The sequence below is a fragment of the Rhinatrema bivittatum genome, chromosome 2 (assembly GCF_901001135.1).
Source record: "Rhinatrema bivittatum chromosome 2, aRhiBiv1.1, whole genome shotgun sequence".
Lineage (NCBI taxonomy): Eukaryota > Metazoa > Chordata > Amphibia > Gymnophiona > Rhinatrematidae > Rhinatrema > Rhinatrema bivittatum.
This window is the reverse complement of record NC_042616.1, coordinates 735,749,692-735,774,529: the sequence shown is the minus strand read 5'-3', so window position 1 is coordinate 735,774,529 and position 24,838 is coordinate 735,749,692. Positions and strand designations below refer to the sequence as shown.

Sequence of the window (24,838 nt, the reverse complement as noted above, 5' to 3'; positions counted from 1 at the left end):
ACCCGTGGCTGTCAGCGGGCTTGAGAACTGATGCCGGCAAAATTGAGCGTCTGCTGTCAAACCCGCTGACAGCCGCCGCTCCAGTCCAAAAAGAGGTGCTAGGGACGCGCTAGTGTCCCTAGCGCCTCTTTTTGCCGTAGGCCCTAATTTAAATAAATTTAATTTAGTGAATTGCGCGCACAGGAGAGTGGGCGTTCGCCCGCTCTCCCGCGACTTTTACTGTATTAGCCCGTTACTCCTTTACCTTGCAGGCCAAAAGCACTCACCAGAAGCAGCAGTGGCTGCTGAAGCCTTGTCCTCATGGTTCTCTTCCAGCCAGTCTCTTCCTCTCACACGCCAGTCTCCTCCCTGACCTCTGACACACACAGACAACACAGACACACACACACACACACCACCTTGTTGACCAGTCTGTCTCTCTCTCTCTCTCTCCCTGTCACACACACACACACACACACACACCAGTCACTTTGCTGACCAGTCTGTCTCTCTCTCTCTGTCTCTATCACACGCACACCAGTCACTTTGCTGACCTCTCTCTCTGTCACACACACACACACCAGTCACTTTGCTGACCAGTCTCTCTCTCTCTCTGTCACACGCACACCAGTCACTTTGCTGACCAGTCTCTCTCTCTCTCTGTCACATGCACACCAGTCACTTTGCTGACCAGTCTGTCTCTCTCTCTGTCACTTTGCTGACAGTCTCTCTCTCTCTCTCTCTCTGTCTCTATCACACGCACACCAGTCACTTTGCTGACCAGTCTCTCTCTCTCTCTCTCACATACAAGCTTTCACTCGCGCACCCAGGCTCCCATTCACACATGCATGCACCGGGCCTCACTGCCAAACCTCTTCTTCCTTCGCCACAGGGATGGACTGTGACTTTACTCTGGCGGACTTTCTTTTAAGCTGCCACGGGGATGGGCTCCTGTGGCAGGCTTGCTTTGCTGGGTTGGGCTTCCTCTTTGCTGCCACTAATAAATTCCTGGGAAAAAAAATATTAAATAACTGAAAAGCAATGTCCCTAAAATAGGTAAAAAGGTACAACAATTATACTATCTCTTTGAGAGAAAACTATGGCATGGAGTGATTGCTGCAAGTCAGCAGGTAGGTGGCCATTTTTAATAACTGCCAAGGCATTTGTTGCAAATGTAGAAATTCAAAATCTGCTCTGCAGGGGCATCTTTAAATGGTGGAATTTACTTTACCTATTAAGAAACCTTTCTAGAAAGAATCTATAATACCAGATTTCTCGATAACTGAGAAAATTCATCTGGTAACTGTCTTTAGTGGCTTCTCAAAGCTTTGTTCCCGTGAAGCCCGTAACAAGCTAAACACTAGGATTACCCTAAAATAAATTATTTCCTTCACTAAGTGGGCATGCATATTCAGGTATTTCATGCTGCAGTTAAAAGGCAGGTTTCAAGGCAAATTGTCACCACTGATAGCATTTCTCAGAATCTTGTGCATTTTGCGACTTTTGGAGCTGTTAAAGCAAACACAGGTTCACAGGTTACAGCTTCCAGCACCTGGTGAAATAAATCCCAGGATGTAGCGATCTCCCATCACCCCATCTCTGCTTTGTGTAGTAAGAAAAATTACATCCACACACAAGCAAGCACAGTAGACAGAGATCTAAGAAGCCAAGTTATCAGGGCTTAAAAGTTGTGTTAAGTCTTTTGCAGAGAAATCTCTGAAAGAGATGAATAAGTCATAAAAATCAATGGAGCAAAAATTTGTTAATATATTTTTTTGGTCCAGTAAACCCAAACGTGAGGCACCATTTTCACAGTGCACCAAATTCCCCAATGTGTTTTCCATTTGGTCTGTCACATTTGGGAAATGATGGTCTGTATGCAATCTGTTTTATTGCAGAAAGTCTTTGAATTGTTAGTGATCATTCTTTGTTGCTTTAATTGTATTTATTTATATTTTTAGTACAGAATAGTTTGTATATGTTAGTTGTAAGAGCCCTGAAGACCTATGCTTTACTACTCTTAGGAAATAAAAATACAGTAAACAGATACAGATGTGAGCTGTTAATTCTGAGCATGCGAGCAGTTACTGTTGAGTTAGTGACAGTGTCACGCTCTGCTCCCACTTTACTGCCAAATCTGCTGTGTTTTGTTCATAGCAAAGTGTGGTGTGATGCAATGCCCATGATGGTCTCTGAGCTTATTAACTTCTAAATGTGAACTCTTTCTGACCTAATATAGTTTGCTGCCTTTTTGTTTTGTATGATTTGGTTTTTAAACATTGAGGAGTCTAATTCAAAAGCAAAATGTTTCTCAAAAATGCAGAATGGTAGTAACCCTGATGAACTGATTAAAGCACATTTTCAGTCCGTATCATAGCTTTTATTCACTGAGAAAACATGTCAAGTCATTCTGATGGCTGATTTTCACTTTCCCAGTGAATGAAATCTCCTTTTGTCCACATTACTTGGATTGGGTTTCTATTTACCCCACAGATTATGAAATTATTGCATCAATCAGCTTCAAATTTTGTTTATTTTCATTGGGAATTTATCAGTATTTGTTATAACCAACCAAACATCAAAAAATCAGTGGGAAAAATGTTTCCCCTCAATATTTTCTCCTGTTTTGGTTGGTTATAATAAACAGTGATAAATTCTTCAGGAAAATAAAAGAAAAACTGAAAACGAAGGTCTCCAGAATTACAATATACTAAAATAGGCAGTGATAGCTAATCTAGACTTAATATTGTTAGCACTCAGTTCACTGAGTGCTATAGAAATTCAAAAAGCTACTTTTGAGCTGAGCTTACTTGTGGAATTGAACTGGTTGCCTAATCTGTGTAATAATACTGTATTGGTTGATTTCTTTGATGTGCATGTTCTGTTGACGTACTCGGAATCCAGTCCCTGGTAGGAGTCGACCTTTCTTAATAATCTTCCTTGCAGTGTACTTGGGAAATCTGATCAGTCCTCAATCTCCACACATGTGAAAGCAGAAGACCTGCCTCTCTCAAATGACCATAAAATGTTGTAGGTGGACGTAACATAGTTTTACTGGGAAACCTGCTCTGAATCTTAAAGGGGATCTGAATGCAATACAGTGGACCCTTGACTTACGAACTCAATTCGTTCCAGAGGGTTGGTTGAAACTCAAGTTGGTTGTAAGTCAAGACTATTTTTTCCATAAGGAATAATGGAAATACCCATAATGCGTTCCAAACGTCCCAAAAACATCCCTTGCCTAACATTTTCATAATAAAAAAGGGTTGTATAATGTGCGTAATTACCAGAAACATCTATAATTTTCCTAGCGTACTCGCCAAAAAGTTATAAAATGTGCCTAGCCTACCAGAAACAACAATTTCATACTGTACTCACCATTCAAGTTGACATCTTTGGCTTGCAGGAAGGGAGGAGGGGAGGATTCCCCCCTCCCCTCCTGATACCTTGCTGTAGCCAGCTGAATGCTACACTCCCTTTCTGCTGCTGCACAGAAGCTTCCTTGGTCACCAGTGATGCTGTTGTTTGCTGTAATGCCATGCCTCGTCTACCTATATGCTCCTGTGAACCTTTGCCACTCTGGGTGCGCCTGAGATGGACAGGCCTCATCGGCAGCAGCCAATCACTGCAACAGCAGAGCAAAAGTCCCATCCACCAAGCCCAAAAAAATGCGATTGCCAGGAAAAAGCGCCCAATTAGAAGCAACAGCATGCATAGAAATGAAACATAGAAACATAAAAATGACGGCAGAAGAAGACCAAACAGTCCATCCAGTCTGCCCAGTAAGCTTTCACACTTATTTTTTCATACTTATCTGTTACTCTTGTCCCTTTTAAGTAACTTTTTTGGTTCTATTTCCCTTCCACCCACATCATTGATGTAGATAGCAGTGCTGGAGCTGCATCTAAGTGAAGTATCTAGCTAATTGGTTTGGGGTAGTAACCGCTGTAATAAGCAAGCTACTCCCACACTTGTTTACCCAGCCTGTGCAATTCAGTCCTTGTTGGTAGTTGTCTGAATATAAATCATCTCTTTTTTATTCCCCCTGCCGTTGAAGCAGAGAGCTATGCTGGATATGCATTGAAAATGCAGTATCAGGCTTATTTGGTTTGGGGTAGTAATCGCCATAACAAGCAAGCTACTCGCCTGCTTTTTTGTGGATGCAAATCCTTTTTTCCACATTTCCTCTTGCCATTGAAGCATAGAGCAATGTTGGAGTCGCATTAACCGTGTGCATGTTTATTGAATAAGTAGCCGTCATTCCCGCAAGCCACCCCAATGTCTCTTCATTCACATCCTCTAGACCAGAGCTTTCCAAACTTTTCATGTTGGTGACACACTTTTTAGACAAACATCATTTCGTGACACAGTAATTCAGTCTACCAGCAAACCAGAAGTTAAAGGTTAAACGAACAAAATGTATTTCAACAATTTATGTATGTTTCCTTAAATATATACATAAATAAAATGTTTCACAACACAACCTATCTCATAATAAATATTTGCAGGCTTCCACTTCCTCCATGCTGATCTCGTACATTGTGAGATCGGCATAGAGAAAGTGCTACTCTTGCACATTCCCAAAGATTACATGTGCCAATCACTAAAAAGTAATTTTTTTTTTTACCTTTGCTGTCTGATCTTAGTTTTCTAATCGGTTGGTCACAGGCTTTTTTTTCCACCTTTCCTTTCTTGTTTTTTTGCCAATTCCTTTTACAGGGTCTTTTTTTCTATTTCTTTTCTCTCCATCTGTCTTCCCTCAAACACACAATCAGGTTCTCATTCTCACATGCTATCTCACACATTCTCACACACACAGGCTCTCACTCACATGCAATCTCACACATCCACAGCTCTCACTCTCACATGCCTCTCTCTCATACATACATACATACATACTGTCTCTCTCGTGCACATGCTGTCTCACTCTCACACACACAGGCTCTCTCACTCCTACATGCTCTCTTGCTCAAGCACAGGCTCTCACTGGCACATGCTGTCCCTCTGCACGGGTTGCCGAAGGATGGGCTCTTCAGAGGCCCTGATCTTCCCTGGCCGTGACATGGGATCTGCAGCGGCCCTGCTATCGGGTTTCCTCCTCTTCTCGGGCTGCTGCGACGTGGGATCCGCAGCGGCCCTGCTATCGGGTTTCCTCCTCTTCTTGGGCCGTCGCAACGTGGGATCCGCAACGGCCCATTAATGCTGCTCTTCTTCTGTACGCAACAGATGCTCCTCCTCCTTCCTGCCCACGCGGCTCCGGCAACGTTTTTCTTCCAGGGCTGCACAGGCAGGAAGGAGGAGGAGTGAACGTGACCCTTTTCTTCGGGCCGTGGTGATGTAAGCTCCACCACTGCCCGCCGATCTTCCTGCTACAGTTCCCTGCTTCCGCCGGCCCTGTGGACCGGGCGACACACCTCCACACTACAGGTGACACACTAATGTGTCCCGACACACACTTTGGAAAGCTCTGCTCTAGACTTTATGGATCCACAGTATTTATCCCACGCCCCTTTGAAATCCTTCACAGTTTTGGTCTTCACCACTTCCTCCGGAAGGGCATTCCAGGAATCCACCACCCTCTCCGTGAAGAAATACTTCCTGACATTGGTTCTAGAACTCCAGGGAGGAAGACTCAGAACCAATGTCAGGAAGTATTTCTTTACGGAGAGGTTGGTGGATGCCTGGAACACCCTTCCGGAGGAAGTGGTGAAGACCAAATCTGTAAAGGATTTCAAAAGGGCGTGAGATAAATACTGTGGATACACTTGGCCTTGGCTGGCATTCAGGTTGTAACTCAAAACTAAAATTTTGGTTGTAACCCAAGTTGTTTGTAAGTCAAGCTGATTGTAACTTGAGGGTCCACTGTATTTGTGTGTTTTTTTTACCTGTGGAAAATTTCTGTTGCAACTTTTTTTTTTTTTTTAACGAGTACATTTTCACTGGTAGCAGCATGAGATGTTCCACACCAAGCAATGATTAATATAACATAAAAACTGCCATACTGGAACATACCAAGGTCCATGAAGCCCAGTATTCTATTTTCCCTGCAGTGGTCAAACCAGGTCCTATGGTCATGGTAGGATCCCAAACAGTAGATGGATTCTATGTTGCTTATGCCCAATAATAAGTGGTGGCTTTCCTCTCGTTTTCTTGGTTAATAACTGTTTATGGACTTTGCTCCTAGAAATGTTTGCCTTTACCATATCCCCTGGTATTGAATTCTAGAGCTTAATTGTGCATTGATTAAAAAAGTATTTTCTCCGATTTGTTTTAAATGTGCTATTTAGTATCTTCCCCTAGTCTAATTTTTGAAAGAGTAAGCAATCTATTCGTATTAACCTGTTCCACTCATTAATTTATAGACTTCATTTCTATCCTCAGCCCTTTCTTCTCTAGGCTGAAGAGCCTTAACATCTTTGGCCTTTCCTCATAGGGGAACCGTTCCATTCTTTTTATCATTTTGGTCACCCTTCTCTGAATCTTTTCCAGCTCAGCTAAATCTTTTTTGAGATGTGGTACCCAGAATTGATACAGAAATATGATATTCTCTGTTTTATTCTCCATTCCTTTCCTAATTTCTAACTTTGCAATGGCTAATTCATCCTATTTATAGAGGATGGTAGGAGGTTTGCCTACCATATTTATATATGGTAGGCAAACTTGCTGATTAGTATGCAAGAGCTACATTCACCTTCCTTATGCATAACTGGTAATATAGCCAGCATGGATGAAAATGCAAAAGAACCCCTATCAAGACACAGATATATAATGCAGCTTGTCTTGGAGTACGAGAATCCAAGAGTCTTATAACTTAATAGAAAAAAAATCGATTTTACCTGTACTCAGAGCATTTATCACATAATTAAAATAAAGAAAATTAAGAAAGACCTGTAAACCCCCAGCAACCTCCCCTGTTAATTCAAGCAAAACATAATTAGTCAAAAATGCAATGATTTCATCACCACTAGCAACCAAATTGGAGGTGTACAAAGAACATTAAAAAATTGCCATACTGGGTCAGACCCTGAGGATCCATCAAGCCCAGCATCCTGTTTCCAACAGTAGTCAATCCATGTTACAAGTACCTGGAAATTACCTAAACATTAAATAGATCCCATGCTGCTAATTTAGTAATAGTAGTGGCTACTCCCTAAGTCTGCTTGATTAATAGCAGTTTGACTTCTCCTCCAGGAACCTATCCAAACTTTATTTAAACTCAGCTGCACTAACTGCCCTAACCACATTCTCCAGCAATGAATTCCAGAGCTTAAATGTGCATTGTCTGAAACAAAATTTCTCCGATTTTGTTTTAAATGTGCTACTTGCTAACTTCATGGAGTTTCTCCTAGTCTTATTATATGAAAGTGTAAATAACCAATTCACATTTACCCATTCTAGTCCTTTCATGATTTTATAACCTTTATCATATTTTTCCTCAGCTGTCTCTTCTCCAAGCTGAACAGTCCTAACCTCTTTAGCCTTTCCTCATAGGGGAGGCGTTCCATTCCCTTTATCATTTTGGTCACCCTTCTCTGTATATCACAACTATATCTTTTTTGAGATGCTGCAACCAGAATTGCACACAGTACTCAAGGTGCGATGTCGTCATGGAGCGATACAGAGGCATTATGACATTGTCCATTTTATTTCCCATTCCCTTCCTAATAATTCCTAACATTCTGTTTGCTTTTTTGACTGCTGCAGCACATTGAGCTGATGATTTTGATGTATTATCCACTATGATGCCTAGATCTCTTTCCTGGGAGGTAGGTCCGAATATAGAACTTAACATTGTATAACTACAGCCTTACATATTATCTTGGCATCACAAGAGATCTCACCAGGAGTAGTCTTATTATCTTTAATCAATTTATAATCAATTAAATTTATGCACCAGCTGTCCTGGCCTTTGAGACACTGGGCCCACCGAGTCGTTGGCGCAAAGATGTAACAAGGAGATGATATGCCAAGGAATGGAAGAATAAACTGGAAAAGGTACAAAAAGAAACAAAACAAAAAGGATTTTATAGCAGGAAGCAAGAGAAAAAAAGCTTAGCCAGCTATCTTGAGACCAGCTCTTTAGCACCCTCTGCCACTGTATTTTTGAGATGGGGTGACCAGAGCTGCACAAACTACTCGAGGTTCAGTTGCACTATTGATAGATGCAGACACACACATTTCTTTTTTTTTTTTCCTTTCCAAATCGCTAACTTTGAAATTTTTTTTGACTGCCATCCCACACTAAGCTAAGGATTTCAACACATTTTCCACAAGGACTTTAAGATCTTCATATGCTGTATGATGAAGACCATTGACATCTTTAATAGTTGCCTAGTTTTAACAATGTTGAAATATTTTGTGTCATTTGCAAATACATCATTCATTGCTCCCTTTTCCATATCTTAATGAATGTTAAACAGCATAGGTCACAGTACAGATCCCTGGGGCACTCCACTATTGACCTTTCTGCATTTGGAAAACTGACCACTTACTTCTACCCTCTTGTTTCCTGTCTTTTTAAGTAGTTACAGTCTACAGTAGAACATGGTCTATCCCATAACTGTTTTTATTTTCTTGAAGTATCTCATGAGGGACTTTGTCAGATATCATCTGGCTCACTTTTATCAATGTGTTTGCAACTTCAAAAAATTTGATAGGTAAGGCAAGAATCATGTTGACGTTTCTCTGTCTCTGGTCAGCCATTTTATTTTTAAGAATAACTTCTACGCTGTTCTCACTTGGATTTCAGGACTGTCTTATCTTGGCTCTCTCCTTACCTCTCCCATCATACTTTGTGTGTCCTCTGGTGTATTTTTCTTTATTGACTTCCTGCTATCAATTGGTATTCCTCAGGGCACTGTCCTGGGCTCTCTTCTCTCTATATACCTTAGTGCTCTGATTTCATTACCATCTACCCCTCTACACTAGACTTTTTACCAAGAATTTAGTCTCAAGTTTCAGCTTGTTTGTCTAACATTACTGCCTGGAGGTCCCATTGCCACCTTAAACTCAGACTGGCTAAGTTAAAACTCCTTTATCGTCACCACCACCCTCAAACTCTCTTCTTCCTTTCTCGATTTCTGTGGAGGCACTCATTCTCCCAACCCCCTCAGCTTGTAAACTTGGTGTGATCTTCAACTCCTTTCTCTCTTTCTCCTCATACACACAAAACACTGCTAAATGTCTGTTTCTTTGTCTGTAACATCACCAAAATTCATCCCTTCATTTCTGAATACACTAGATAATCTTTATCCACTCTCTCTCATATCACCTCTTGCTTAGACTACTGCTCTCAGGGAACTATCTCTCCGCTATAATGTTTTGCCAGTACCGCTACACTCATATAACTCTGAAGTGGCTACATTATCTGTTTCCCCATACAGTTAATGCTTTACTTAACTTGCCTACAAGAATCTTCACTCTGCTGCTCCTTACTCCCTCTCCTCCCTTATCTCACCTTACACCCCTCTTCATGAATTCTGTTCTTCAGGCAAGTCATTCTTAGCTCTGCCCTTCTCCACCTTTGAGGCAGCTTTAAAATCATGATTATCCCACTCAAAGCCTCATTTATTGTAGCCATTGTTTAATGACTCTCTTGCCCTGAATGTTTGTCTTGATTAAATTGTAAGCTTTACTGAACTGGGAGATCTCTGTGTGTTTGTACAGCACTACATACATTGGGTTGAGCTATAGAAGTGATGATTAGTTGATAATAGTGGCATTAGCAAAATAGCTGTGTGTATCAGCCATTAAATGAAGGAAAATGGTGTCCATTTTTGGTATCTGAGTCCACTTAAGTAACTTTTTATTTTTTTTCCCTTCCTTTGCTGTGAAACTAGCACACACAAATTGTGTGCATATATTGAATAAGGACATGGGCAGAAATCAGCAAGGATTACACAGTCCACTTGTCAAATCAATGCTGTACTACCTATTTCACAGAAACACATTCCCTCTCTGACACCAGCACACACATACATGCAGTCCACGGTGCTGGAGTGGGAGTACAGTGCTCTTGGTACATCTGACAATCTGTGGTTTTGGACTGCTAATGCTACTCTTAACAGTAAATTTGATTCTAATTGTAGACTTTTATATCGGTTACTATTCTTTGGTTTAAATGTGTTGTAATTCCCCTTGATACCATTCCTGGAAAAGGGAGAATATCAAATGTTTATAAATATATTTCTTTTCTGTTTCATATCTTATGATGCTGGCTTTTCTTTTTTTCAGATATACAATGAAAAGGAACTTTTGCAAGGAAAATTGGATCTCCTTAGTGATACAAACATGGTTGACTTTGCTATGGATGTCTACAAGAACCTTTATTCAGATAAAGAAATTCCTCACTGTAAGTTCTTTTCATAGCAAGAATGAATTTAATGTGGTACTTATGTCCTCTCTGCTAAGAACAATAAAGATGCTCTGCCAAAAATTGTTACTCATGAACTAATCAATAATTAGTCAATTTTGTTAGTTTTTAACCTTGTTTCTAGATCCAAAATGATACATCGGTATCCTTCCTTGAACAAACATGACTTGTTTTCAATATTTATTTATTTATTTGAAACCATTTGTTGCCCGCCCTTCCTATGTTCAGGGTGGGGTAGAGAAAACCTACTTATTTAAAATACATAAAACAGGTATGACAGATTAAAACAAGACAGTGTATGTTTGACATGGAGGCATAGATTAAAATCAAATTCAAGACACATGACAATGTTGAGAGATCATCATCATGATGCATAGGCTTTCCAGCATAAGGATTCAAAGGTGCATTGCAGAGAAGTCCGATCTCATTCTTGTAACACTGGCGTGGTCCAGTCAAACGTGGTATGCCTGCCTCGTGCATCTCTCCATACTGTCACCAGTCCCTCTTCAAGACAGGATGGGCCTCCTAACAGAGGAAGATGGGGCACTACTTCATCCCATGCAAAACTTGCTTCATTTGATGGCATGTAGATTTTCTTGCCTGTTTGGGTTTTTTGGTGTTCAACCTGTATCAGCTTATATAGCTTACCAAAGGTGATAGCTAATAAAAACTAAGGGTAAATTTTGAGGTCATTGATTGGTCATTGCTCCAGATTTAACTCAGATTACTTCACTCTTGAGGAAAGATGCTTTGGAATAACTGCACAAGTGCTTTTCTACTGTTTGTTTGAAAAATACTAAAAACATGCCTCAAAATCTTGTAAAATTGCTAACCCACTTATACAGTAATTAAAGGTTGGTAGGTAATACATTGTTACAGGGGAAATATGTATTTTTTCATCGAGTACTTCACTATTATCCGCACCACACAGGCTTTACAGTTGTAAAATAGTCTTTTTAGGAATGAAAATACTGCATCAAATTGACAATTGCTGACATGGTTTAAATGTGTGAAAACACAAATATCAGTTCTGGAATGTTTAAGTTGAACTTTTAACCAACAATTAAGCAGTTTTCTAGTATTTGAATTGCTGTGCCCAGCTGATTTTTGAGCAAGTGAAGGGATTAGATTTGCAAGCAATTGGACTTGGAGCTTTGTGTTATGTAAAATGTTTTCCAAATGTGAAATTTAAAAAAAAAATCTGAAAGTCCTCTTCTGTAAAATGCTCTAGTGCTTTTAAATTGTTCCAAACTGTACATCTCTTGGACACATTATCAAGATTTGGTCTAATTTAATGCAGCAATCGTCTTTCCCAAATTCTTTTTAATGCTTCAGTGCAAGTGCACAGGATAACGTCTGATTATATTTAACCTCCTGTAGGCTTAGGAATTAGGATACCCACTCCTTCTCCAACTCTATAAATGTTTTAAGACAATGTTTATTCTAATGATGAAAATTGAATTTAGATAAGCACTTGTTTAATATATTTGTATATATGACGAAGTTAAATGTGGAGGTTTCATTTTTAGGAGGCACATAGCATACATTTTAAAATAGTGATATCATTTGGTATTTTCCAGATACTTTTTTTGTAGCCATGTTAGAAAACTGATTTAGCTCTGGGTAAAGAAAAAAAAAATCGCAAATACTTGGGTGGCACATCCGGAGTGATTTTCACATCACTGGTTCACTTTACTGAATAGAAACATAGAAACATAGAAATGACGGCAGAAGAAGACCAAACGGCCCATCCAGTCTGCCCAGCAAGCTTCACATTTTTTTCTCATACTTATCTGTTTCTCTTAGCTCTTTGGTTCTATTTCCCTTCCACCCCCACCATTAATGTAGAGAGCAGTGATGGAGCTGCAACCAAGTGAAATATCAAGCTTGATTAGTTATGGGTAGTAGGGGAAGTAACCGCCGCAATAAGCAAGCTACACCCATGCTTATTTGTTTTACCCAGACTGTGTTGTTCAGCCCTTATTGGTTGTTTTTCTTCTCCCCTGCTGTTGAAGCAGGGAGCTATGCTGGATATGCTTGTAGTATCAGTTTTTCTTCTCCCCTGCCGTTGAAGCAGAGAGCTATGCTGGATATGCGTGAAGTATCAGTTTTTCTTCTCCCCTGCCGTTGAAGCAGGATATGCATTGAAAGTGAAGTATCAGGCTTATTTGGTTTGGGGTAGTAACCGCCGTAACAAGCCAGCTACTCCCCGCTTTGTGAGTGCGAATCCTTTTTTCTTCTCCCCTGCTGTTGAAGCAGAGAGCTATGCTGGATATGCGTGAAGTATCAGTTTTTCTTCTCCCCTGCCGTTGAAGCAGAGAGCTATGCTGGATATGCGTGAAGTATCAGTTTTTCTTCTCCCCTGCCGTTGAAGCAGAGAGCTATGCTGGATATGCGTGAAGTATCAGTTTTTCTTCTCCCCTGCCGTTGAAGCAGAGAGCTATGCTGGATATGCATTGAAAGTGAAGTATCAGGCTTATTTGGTTTGGGGTAGTAACCGCCGTAACAAGCCAGCTACTCCCCACTTTGTGAGTGCAAATCCTTTTTTCCACATTTCCTCTTGCTGTTGTAGCTTAGAGCGATGTTGGAGTCACAGTAACCATGTGTATGTTTATTGAATAAGGGTATTGTCTCCAGGCAGTAGCCGTCATTCTGGCTAGCCACCCACTCTTTATTGACGGCCTCTTGATTTTATGGATCCACAGTGTTTATCCCACGCCCCTTTGAAGTCCTTCACAGTTCTGGTCTTCACCACTTCCTCTGGAAGGGCATTCCAGGCATCCACCACCCTCTCCGTGAAGAAATACTTCCTGACATTGGTTCTGAATCTTCCTCCCTGGAGCTTCAAATCGTGACCCCTGGTTCTGCTGATTTTTTTCCTATGGAAAAGGTTTGTCGTTGTCTTTGGATCATTAAAACCTTTCAAGTATCTGAAAGTCTGTATCATATCACCTCTGCTCCTCCTTTCCTCCAGGGTGTACATATTTAGATTCTTCAATCTCTCCTCATAAGTCATTTGATGAAGACCTTCCACCTTTTTGGTCACCCTTCTCTGGACCGCCTCCATCTTGTCTCTGTCTCTTCGGAGATACGGTCTCCAGAACTGAACACAATACTCCAGGTGAGGTCTCACCAAGGACCTGTACAAGGGGATAATCACTTCCCTTTTCTTACTCGATATTCCTCTCTCTATGCAGCCCAGCATTCTTCTGGCTTTAGCTATCGCCTTGTCACATTGTTTCGCCGACTTCAGATCATTAGACACCATCACCCCAAGGTCTCTCTCCTGCTCCGTGCACATCAGCCTTTCTCCCCCCATCGAATACAGTTCATTCGGATTTCCATTCCCCATATGCATGACTTTGCACTTCTTGGCATTGAACGTTAGCTGCCATGTCTTCGACCACTCTTCCATCTTCCTTAAATCCCGTCTCATTCTCTCCACTCCTTCCGGCAAGTCCACTCTGTTGCAGATCTTAGTGTCATCCGCAAAAAGACATACCTTACCTTCTATCCCTTCCGCAATGTCGCTCACAAAGATATTGAAAAGGACCGGTCCCAACACCGATCCCTGCGGTACACCGCTTAAAACCACTCTCTCTTCAGAGAGAGTTCCATTTACCATCACACATTGTCTTCTGTCCGTCAACCAGTTTGCAATCCAGGCCACCACCTCGGCACTCACTCCTAAGCTTTTCATTTTATTCACCAGTGCGGGACAGTGTCAAAAGCTTTGCTGAAATCCAAGTAGATGACATCGAGTGCTCTTCCTTGATCCAATTCCTTGGTTACCCAGTCAAAAAAGTCAATCAGATTTGTCTGACAGGATCTTCCAATGGTGAATCCATGCTGCCTCTGGTCCAGCAATTCTCCCGACTGTAGATAGTTCACTATTCTCTCTTTCAACAGTGACTCCATTACTTTTCCCACCACCGAAGTGAGGCTAACCGGTCTGTAGTTACCAGCCTCTTCTCTGTTCCCACTCTTGTGAAGCGGGACCACCACCGCTCTCCTCCAATCATTCGGCACCACTCCCGTTTCTAGGGATCTATTGAATAGGTCACACAGCGGACCTGCCAGCACATCTCTGAGCTCCCTCAGTATTCTGGGATGAACTTCATCAGGCCCCATGGCTTTGTCCACTTTCAGTTTCACCAGCTCTTCCCATACATTTTCTACTGTGAATGGAGTTACATCTACTCCATTCCCCTCCAGTTTCTTGTTAACTAGTGTCGGTCCTTCTCCAGGGTCCTCTTTAGTGAACACAGAACTGAAGTATTCATTTAATATTTCTGCCATTTCTTCGTCTCCTCTCCACACATTGATCCTTTCCACCTTTCAATTTCACTATACCACTTTGAACTTTTCTCTTTTCACTGATGTATCTGAAAAATGTTTTGTTACCACTCTTACCTCTTTGGCAATCCTCTCTTCCGCTTGACTTTTTGCCATCTTGATTAATTTCTTCGTCTCCCTCAGTTCTACCAGATATTCTTCTTTGTGTTCCTCCTTTTGGGATCTTTTATATTTCTTGAACGCTGTTCTTTTAGCCTTTATTTTGTCAGCCACCTCCTTTGAGAACCAGATAGGTTTCATTTTTCTTTTGCTTTTCTTTACTTTTCTAACATATAGATTAGTTGCCTTGGTGATTGCTCCTTTTAGATTGGTCCACTGTTGATCCACATCTCTCTCGTTTTCCCAGCCTTTTAGTTCTTCCTCCAGGTACTTCCCCATTTCATCAAAGTCTGTGTTTTTGAACATCAAAACTTGGGTTTTTGTGCTTCTTTTCCGTGTCCTTTTTGTGATATTAAACCATACCGTTTGATGATCACTGGTGCTGAGGTGGGCACCCACCTGGACGTCTGAGACATTGTCTCCATTAGTGAGCACTAAGTCGAGTATAGCTCCTTCTCTCGTGGGTTCCATTACCATTTGTTTGAACAAAGCTAATTGCAGGGCATCTACTATTTCTCTACTATTATTAGATTCTGCAGATGGGATTCTCCAGTCTACATCTGGCATATTAAAGTCTCCAACGATCACCACTTCTCCTTTCTTTGCTATCCTGTGGATGTCTTCAATCAGATCTCTGTCCAGCTCTTCCTTTTGGTTTGGAGGCCTGTAAACCACTCCAATAAAATGGATGCCCATCTTTTTTTAAGTCGGCCCATAGTGCTTCTTCTTTGCCCCATGTTCCTTGCAGCTCCGATGCTTGGATATTGTTTCTGACATATAGAGCCACTCCTCCCCCTTTCCTATCCTCTCTGTCCTTCCTTAACAAGTTATAGCCTGGTATTGCCGTATCCCAGTCATGATATTCTGTAAACCATGTTTCCGTGACAGCAACAACGTCCAAGTCTGCCTCCACCATTAGGGCTTGTAGCTCTGGGATTTTATTACCCAAACTACGAGCATTTGTGCTCATAGCTTTCCAGCTTTCTTTGCTCAGGTTACTGCTGTTCCTGGACTCCTTTTGTGACCTATTTAGTTGAGTTTTGTTATCCACTTTTCTCTTTGCATTTGTGCAAGGGAAGATATTAATGCCTCTGATGACAGAGTCATCCATCACTGTGAGCTTTTTCCTTTGGTTTCTGATTTGGAATTTCTGTATGCATTGGGTTTTTTCTCTCTTTTCCGATAACATTTCAATCTTTTTCTCAAGGACTTCTTCAGAATTTAATACAGAGAAGGCATTTTGTACTTGTTGCACTTGATACAGTGTGTGTCTACGGAACACAGGTCTTATTCTTCCAGAGCCCACTGTAATACTTTTTAAGTTCCTTAATGGCCTGTGTGAGTGGTGGGATAGAGTTGTGGGTTGCACAGCTTTCAATAATGGGTGTCTGTGGGTTACAGGTCTTATCCTACCTGAGCCCACGGTGAATCTCTTTTTTCTTGAGTTTTGGTTATTCAGTGGTAAGTGGAAATTATTTCCTGAATAATGTACCGTGGCTGAGACTCTCTTTATTGAAGCTAATTCAGCTTTAAAGTCATCCAGCTCATTTTCCAAGGTAGAGAGTTTTGAACAAAAGGGGCAAGCCTTAAGTTTCCATATGATTACCCTCAATATAAAGGCTCCACAGCAGTTGCATTGAATAGTACTCATTTAGGTAAGTTATTTGATTGGTGCACCTAAGGAATAATCAATTTACTAATTTATCTGGTTGCCTATTATGAAGTTAGGATGACTACATTAGAAATACAAACCTAGGGGTGGGTGGGCAGAGGGGTAGGGTGGGAGGGAGTTAAACAGTTTATACCTAGGTCAAGCTGGGTAGGGCAAGACACTTTCTTGTCCTTTAGCTAGTAAAAGATCCCACAGCACTTATATCCCAATTTGGAACAGATTATATGACAGCTATACAATAAGAGGGATACTGGGAATTTTTTTTCTTTTTTTTGGCTTTTTTGAATCTTATAACAATCTAATATCAAGAAACCAAACAGATTAGTATACAATATAATCAAGAAACCAAACTGATTAGTATACAACACTGGAATAGAAAGGGATTTGAAATCACAGAGCAGTTTTCTATACAGAATCAAACCAATATCAAGGAACCACAGATTATAATACTAGAATAAAAAGGGATTATGAAACACAGAGCAGTATTTCCAAAAACTAGTATCTTATCTGCACTGGAACAGTTGGCTCCTCTCCTGGGCTGTGCACAGTCTGTATTGTCAGATTAATCATGCATATTTGTGGAATATTTTTGCTACACTATTTTGTATGTTGCATTTTTAGAAAACAGCATTTGACTCTGTGTACACACACACTTGCAGAGAAGACAGTAGGGCTGATGGTTAGGTCAGATAACCTGCAAGTGAAAATAGGGTGAAAGGAGATACATCAAAAGGTAATGTTCCACAAAGAGGTGCATCTCTAGTAAATGATATAAATTCGGATAGTCTTTTAAAAATAAAATTTTCATAAAACTTTAAATTGAAGTGCTTGAAATATTGCTGACTACAGGGTAGAATGACACGCGGTGCCCTGTATTGTGACAGTGCTGCGTCGGGGAGGACTTACATTCCGATCTGCAAAAAGGGCTTCATAAAAGAGGTTCAGACACAATAAAACAGTTATAACTATTTTAAAAATACTATTTTTCCCCCCATTTCAAAATAGCCAGAAAAAACATCCATTCCAGTTTCCCTTCCCTTCTCAACTTTCCCTCAGAAAGAGGGAGAGTTAGGGAGGGATAGGGGTGTAATCAAACTTATCTCCATCCCTTCTTGCCACAAAATCCCCTTCCATCGCAAAAGGATTAGATAAAAGCACTTCACATCCTCCTTTCTTCAACCCCTTATACACGCACACACTCACACACACGCACACATTGAGTTAGAACCTTAATAAAACTTATCTTAGGCCCAAACTCATGAAGTGCTTGGGGCATAAAATACCTTATGTTCCAATCAACAACCCCTTACATCAAGGATTTCCAGACACTCAACACCCATCTCCAATTCTGCAACATGCTCCAATATGTTTTTTTACCACCCCATAAAAGCAAATATTTTCAAAATAACTGATGCAAAATAACTGATGCAAAAGCAAACTAATATCTTGAATCTGCCCTGAACAGAATTAATAATAATTAGGTGAAAAACACATTACTGGAAGTAAATAAATGTAGCAACCATTAGGTGCTGCCCTTTGGCAGCAGCTTCTAAAACCTTTCAAATGCTTGAATGTGAGGAAAAGCGCCACTGAATCAGCAGGCCCAACCAGCTTTCCCAGCATTTCCATCTGCAATATATCCCCAGGTAATCCCCTTCCCTAGCCCCCCCCCCCCCTATTGGGATAATTCCTGTTCCATAATGATAGTTATAAGATACATTGAAGCTCAGATGTTTTTAAAATTTTTTACCTTAGTCTTATGCACTCCGATTTCCTGATTGCTTTTGTTTTAATATGTGACTCCCCCCCCCCCCCCCCCCCCCCCCGACACCCTCATGAGATGGTGACACAGCAGCTATTTCTGATATATAGGTCAGGAGCCTATTCTCATCTGAAAATGTTGTATTATGTTTGACATCATGTGCTAAAAGGACTGGAAAACTACAGGTCCTGGACGAATAGATATATGTAAATATTAATCTTAAGCTGTTAAAAAGTGTCTGAAATTTAAAACCTTGTTTAATTGTTTGGAAAGCAAAAGAGTGCTCAGGAATCTTGATTGAAATACAGCGTTGCTGGTAGGCAAAAGTGTCTTGGGAGCATACAGTATGAGAGAAAGTTGAGAAGTAGATTAATATGAGTACAGGATAATTTTTAGAAGAGAACTTGACTTTCTGGTGATTGACTTGGGGGTAGAACTTAAAAAATCCACCCATCTACTTGTGATAGAAATTTGAGTTCTAATGAGAGGAGGTGGAGGAGCTGCTACAACAGTGTGCCATTCTTTTTTCTTTTTTACTTTCATTCCCCACCCATGCCCTTGGAGTTAAGATTACAAAGAGACAGCAAAGCCTTTAGAAAAAATTTAAAAACCTGGCTCTTTAAACAAGCTTTTCAAAAAGAGAAGGGAGAATAGAAACCAAGGTAGTGCAAGGTACGAACAATTGAACACCCACACACACTACAGTAATCACTAAGGGCCTCATTTTCTAAAGTATCGCAGGCCTGCGATACTTTAGAAGACCCCCCGTTTTCTAAAGTATCACAGGCGGGCCTGCACTAGCCGGCTCGCTGCCGGTTTCGCACCCAATAGCGCCACCATAGGAGGTGTAGCTATTGGGAGTGAAATAGGCAGCGAAAAGGCACTTACCTTTTCGCTGTGCGCGCCGTCGTACGGAGTCGGCCCCGGTGACGCCCCGACTCCTTCTCTTCCGGGGCCGACTCGCCCCCATTTTGGTATCTCACGCGAAAAGGGACCGCGTGCGAAACGTCCCTTACCGCGTGTGATACGTTTGGAAAATAAGGCCCTAAGTGTGTAGTTTTTAATAGATAGCTCATCACTAAAGGATAAGTTACAATTATAAAACTAGCTTTATACTCAAAACTGATATAGTGAGACCTGGACATGATTTATCACATCTAACAATTAACATTGATCACAAACTGTTACCAAACCTTATGGCACCTATGTAAATTGACAGATTTTAGTATCATTACTATTATGTGCCTTACTGAAAACCATTGTGACGGTACCCACCTTAATGACGGTATAGAAAAGACTTAAAATAAATAAACACAGCAGCTTGGGGACACAGTGGGCATGTACTCTTGGCCTCTCCACACTTCTGTTTAGAAGAAAATTGCATAGATTGGTGAGAAGTAACATCAGGAATCAAGACACACTCTTGGCCTTCTAACACTGCTTTCTCTGTTGTGGCCAGTGGAGAGAAAAATCTGAAAGGTGGACAGGGAAATAACCTAAAGGGGGAGGAAGTTAAGAGAAACATAAAGCTGTAGTGGGAGAGGAGATGGGGAGAGAGATGTGATCAAGGGGAGAGAAAAAGTGTCAGGAGCAGGGATTGTGGAGGGAGATGAGTTTGATTGCAGAAGGTTAGAGGAAAGGAGACTGATGACAGTAGAACAAAGAATGAGGCAGAAGTTTCAAGAGTGGACAGACTGTGTAAAGATGACAAAATAAAGGAGACTGAACCGAGATGGAGAGGTTTGAAAAAAGATGTTCACCTGTGTATTATGGTATGATGAACAACTCACTTGAAAATTCAGTGATTTAATGATTGACTGGGAAATAATGCAGAAGCAATGAGCATCTAAATTGTTTAGTTGGGTATAAATATATATCATGCATTATGTATAATTAGTAATTTTTATTCTAAACTTTGAGACACCTAGGAGGCTTACAAGACACAAATTCAAACTATAATACATAAATACACCTAGCAAATAAGTATTAATCAGAACTCCCTTCAATGACTTTGTACAATACATTGTATTATAGTCTGGGGGGTGGTATTTGCCATGTTTCACAGATGTGTTCATTCTGGTGTGTTTGGTATGTGAAACACATCTTTAGAATTAAAAGTCAAAGTTTCAGGTTTCAATTCTTTTCAGTCTGAATTATTTTTAATGAAGTTGTTTTAGATACCAGCTGAATTAGATTTTTTTTTTTTTGCTAGCACTTCTACTTTAAAATTGAATAGCATGTCTCAGATCTTAACTCTCACAAGCAGTGCTATAACTGTTTTGTTTTTGTTGAACATTCCCCATCCAGCTTTAAGAGAGAAAAGAACCACTGTTGTTGCACAGTTGAAGCAGCTTCAGGCAGAAACAGAACCAATAGTGAAGATGTTTGAGGATCCAGAGACTACAAGACAAATGCAGTCAACCAGGTAATATTCAGTCATTACCACTGCCTCAGATAAAAGCTGCTCAGGTGCCTTAATTGTGATCATAAAATTGTTTGTTTAATGTTTCAAGCAAATGGAATATACAAAATCCAAATGAACTCCTGAAAAATAGTTGTAGTAATGCAAAAAATAATTTTAAAAACAAATTTCAATAAAGTTAATTTGAATACATTATATTTATTAATGATTGGACTGGATAAAAGTGTAGCATATACAATATATCATAAAAATGTAGTCTCAAACTAATTTGAAATAAAATATGCATATTATGATGATCCCATATTTATGTAAAACTTATAAGCAAACATACCAATCACTCATATTACATCTAATTCATACCATATATACTACCCCATCAAACATGTATATATACATCTATATAAACACATCTGAACATTTACATAAATATCTCATTGTCTTTGCCAATTGACTTTCTTCTCTTATTTTTGTCAATAGCCTTTTCGTTTTATCTTTTTTTTTTCTGTGAAGCTCAATACTCTAATATGAATTTTTTTTATGCCAAAGCAATCCACCTTGTATTAAAATCCTATTCTGACAAGGTATCCTTGTTTTGCCTTTGCTCGGCTTTCTCAGGGGAAACAATTTTTATAATATCTTAAGTATATTTCATCACAAGTAATCTTTAAAACGAATTATTCATAACAAAATGTCAGAATGCCTTCAGTCTCCCACTTTCCTACCTGTATTAAATAGACTTAAACCTAGACTTACTCAATGATATGATAATGTCTGTCTTCTCTATATCTTTATTTACCTCCATGCACCATTTATGTAAATTTGACTTCAAATCTAAATATATAAACACATACCCAAAATGAATCAAATATGTCATGTTTGTTTAACTCCAAAGCATATGAAGACTTAAAATCTTACAAAATGTATTACTTACCAGAGTCATATCAGCTCAAGTAAATGATGGTGTCTTCCATCTACAGCTTTCACATGACAGCGTTTCAATGCATTCTACTACATCATCAAATTTAAATACAAATACGTGCAAGATCACGTGGTGCAAAACAACCAATCACAATGTTCCCTACCACAGAAACAAAATGTCACTATATAAAAGCTGACCAGTTTATTCCCATGTTAAGACCCTGGGAACTCAATGTATTCAACTGAAAAATAAATCATTGTTCTCATTGTAATAATTGCTGAGATAGGTTGCTTCCCCACAATGATTCAGCCTGCATTAATACAACAGGTCTGACGTTTTTTGGTATGTTGTAATCCATTCTAGTGCATTATTCATGGTGCCGTCTCCTTCCTTAATCATAGGTAAATTCTAATATGGGACCTACTTGCTTGTTTTGTTTGCCCAATATAAATAAGGCTACATGAGCACACAGCTGCATATATCACATCAGTCATGTTGCATGTAAATCTTCCTGGCAATCTATATGAATAATGTAAGCTTGTATGTTCAGAACCTTTAAGTGTCAAAACTTGACGACAACACTGAATATGCATTACATGGAAATTGACCATACTCTTGACAGTAGAGGGGTTTCACTTGATGTGTGGAAAGTCAGGATCTCAAATTCCTCTCTCTTGATAGCAAAAATCAGTAGTTCTTTTAATGGTTTCAATGACAGAAGCATATGCCAGTGATTAAGAAAAATGCATTTAATTATTGTTGCTATTGATGAAAATGGAATTGAGCATATAATTCAGAAAACTACAGAATGATCAGACTTCAACAAATTTTGTCTATTTGCATAAAGCGCTCTTTTGTATGCCCTTTTAACACATGATTTTGTATACTCTTGATTAATAAAACGTTGCATCAATTCAACCGATTATTTTTATACTCAGCCATGTTTGAGCACAAACGTCTACAACATAAAAATTTCCCAGTGGGAATATTCTCCTTTACGTCTCTCATTTGAAATGATGTATAGTGTAGTAGTGTATTCCTGTTGGTGCTTTTTCTAAATCATGGTGCCCAGGCTTCCATAATCCTTTTGCATCTGTATGTTCAAAAATGAAATAGTATTAGAATGTGATTGAAAAGTAAACTCTAAATTTGAGTCCAGTTGATTTAACCGCATCATAAATTGCTGAAAGTGAATGTTGTTACTTGACCAGATTACAAACAAATCAATATAATGCTTCCAACATTTACCATATTCATCCAAATGGAGTACACTAAGCAGTAAGATATGCTGTTGCCCTGTGCAAAACCAATTAGTGGCTGGTTTTGAAGGATACAGCGGCATAAAATGAATGGAAATAACCATTTAAATGCTGGCAGTTGGTGATTGGCATATTTGTGAATTCCCTCAGTGCAGTATGCTCTGGAATCTTAATTGCTGAGGTTATGTACATAAATTACTAATTCAACAGCACTTCAGATCAAGGTTTTCAGTGGAAAAGAAAGTGTCTAATTTTACTGTTGGAGAAAGCTGAATTGCCAGGGGAAGCATATCTCAATTAAATTCTAGGAATTGTAGGAGAAACTACAAATAAGCAAAATTGCTCAGGCCCATTATATGAAAGATGACCCAGTTTTACACACTGATAATCTTCTGATACAGGAGGTGAAATTCTATTCTTTCCTGCTTGCTCAGGTAGAACATACTACTTGGTTGGACACTCGATTTCTGAAGGCCTTTAATGTTAACTGCCCTTAACTCCAGAAGGTTGTTGTGTAGCAACGTTTCTTGGTAGAATCGCTGGCTCTGTGGGCTTGTTAACCCAAGTTGGATGCATCAGTAACTGGCACATGTTGGGTTTGTGGCATAATGTGGACTCTTGGTCGAAGTGGCGGTGACTCCTCCCACAGGGAGGGGCCCCGTGGGGAACCACAACGATAGGCTAGACTCTAGTAAGCAGACACTGAGGAAAGAAAGCTTTATTGTACTGCTGATGTAAGTAGAATCTTGCTTCAAGGAAGAGATAGGTACTGTAGGCCAGCGAGCTCACAGTAAGCTCAGACAGACTCTATAGATGGTCTCACAGGGATGTAGCAAGGTTGGGTAGTGTTCCGCAGTGCAGGATAAGCCGAACCTGAAGGGTGCAATAAGGAGAGCTGGAGGATAGCAATACTCAGAGTGGCAGTGCTGGTAAATTCCTTGGTAGAAGAATGGAGAGAGGGACCAGAGGTCCGAGGTGCAGGATACCCTGAGCAGGATAGGCCCTTGAAGAGAGAGTACCTAGGATCCTGGAAGAAAGTAGATAGAACACCTGCTCCTCGGGGGTCCTAGGTTAGGTAGGTGAACCCCAAAGGGCAGATAGAAGCGAGAGACCCCTGAGGAGCGGGTACCCAGAGCTTCCGAAGGAGCGAGTTGCCCCGGAGGGTAGAGAGGAATCCAAGCGAGCAGCTTAGAAGCGGTCAGAGTAGCAAAACCGAAGTCCTTGCTAACTCGTTGGGCTGTAGAGGAGCGGAGGTTTAAATACCCGGCAGTACTGACATCATGCGGTGGGGCGCCCCCGAGGTTCCCGCCATGACGTATTCAAAAACGTTGGCAGCTTGCGCATACGTGACCTAGGAGGCCTCAGGAAGAAGCATGGCAGATAGTGACACCCTTGCTGGCTTGGAGACGCCGAGGGTTTCAGCAGACAGCAGCGTAGGCAGCCATCCTTCCCAGGGAGGAGGAAAAGGGTAGAAGAGAGGTGAGGCAGAGCTGTCGTAGCCGTCTGCGACCCGGACGCAACTGCATAGTTTGAGAGATTATGAAGGGAAGATCCTCTTTGGCCAAATTGCAATGGGACCATTAAGACCAGGAATCTTTGAACTCTTCCATGTTGCAATGTATTCCTAGCATATGTGAGGGTAGATTTCATTGATAATTGAGTTCACTGAGCTTGTTTCATGTTTTATTTTTATTTATTTTATAAAATGTATGAATCATGTTCCAGATTTCAGTAAATCTCCCAAAGCAATATGCAGTGTTAAAAACATAAAACAATACAAAAAAGACCAATAAACGTGAAAACATACCATATTTATTTAATTAAAAAAAACCAAAACCTGCAGACTTCTCCCCCTTTTAACTCTTTACACCCAAATTACACTACTCATTTGCCATTAACCAGGTTTTTAAACTTCCTCTATAATTTCATCAGATCTTTTTCCTCGTACGAAAGCCTTGGCACTACCGTAGTAAAAGCCTGATTTTTGTAATCTAACAT

The 24,838-nt window shown here is 40.3% G+C and overlaps 1 protein-coding gene across 2 annotated transcripts in view; it reads left to right on the top strand.

Moving 5' to 3' along the window:
• Positions 1-24,838, top strand: part of EIF3E (eukaryotic translation initiation factor 3 subunit E) — a 259,621-nt gene that overhangs the window by 19,908 nt on the left and 214,875 nt on the right. For both annotated transcript variants that reach the window (XM_029591900.1, XM_029591899.1), the window contains exons 2-3: positions 10,213-10,330; positions 20,548-20,665. In XM_029591900.1, the coding sequence (XP_029447760.1) occupies positions 10,213-10,330; positions 20,548-20,665 (236 nt within the window). The remainder of the gene's footprint in view (positions 1-10,212; positions 10,331-20,547; positions 20,666-24,838) is intronic.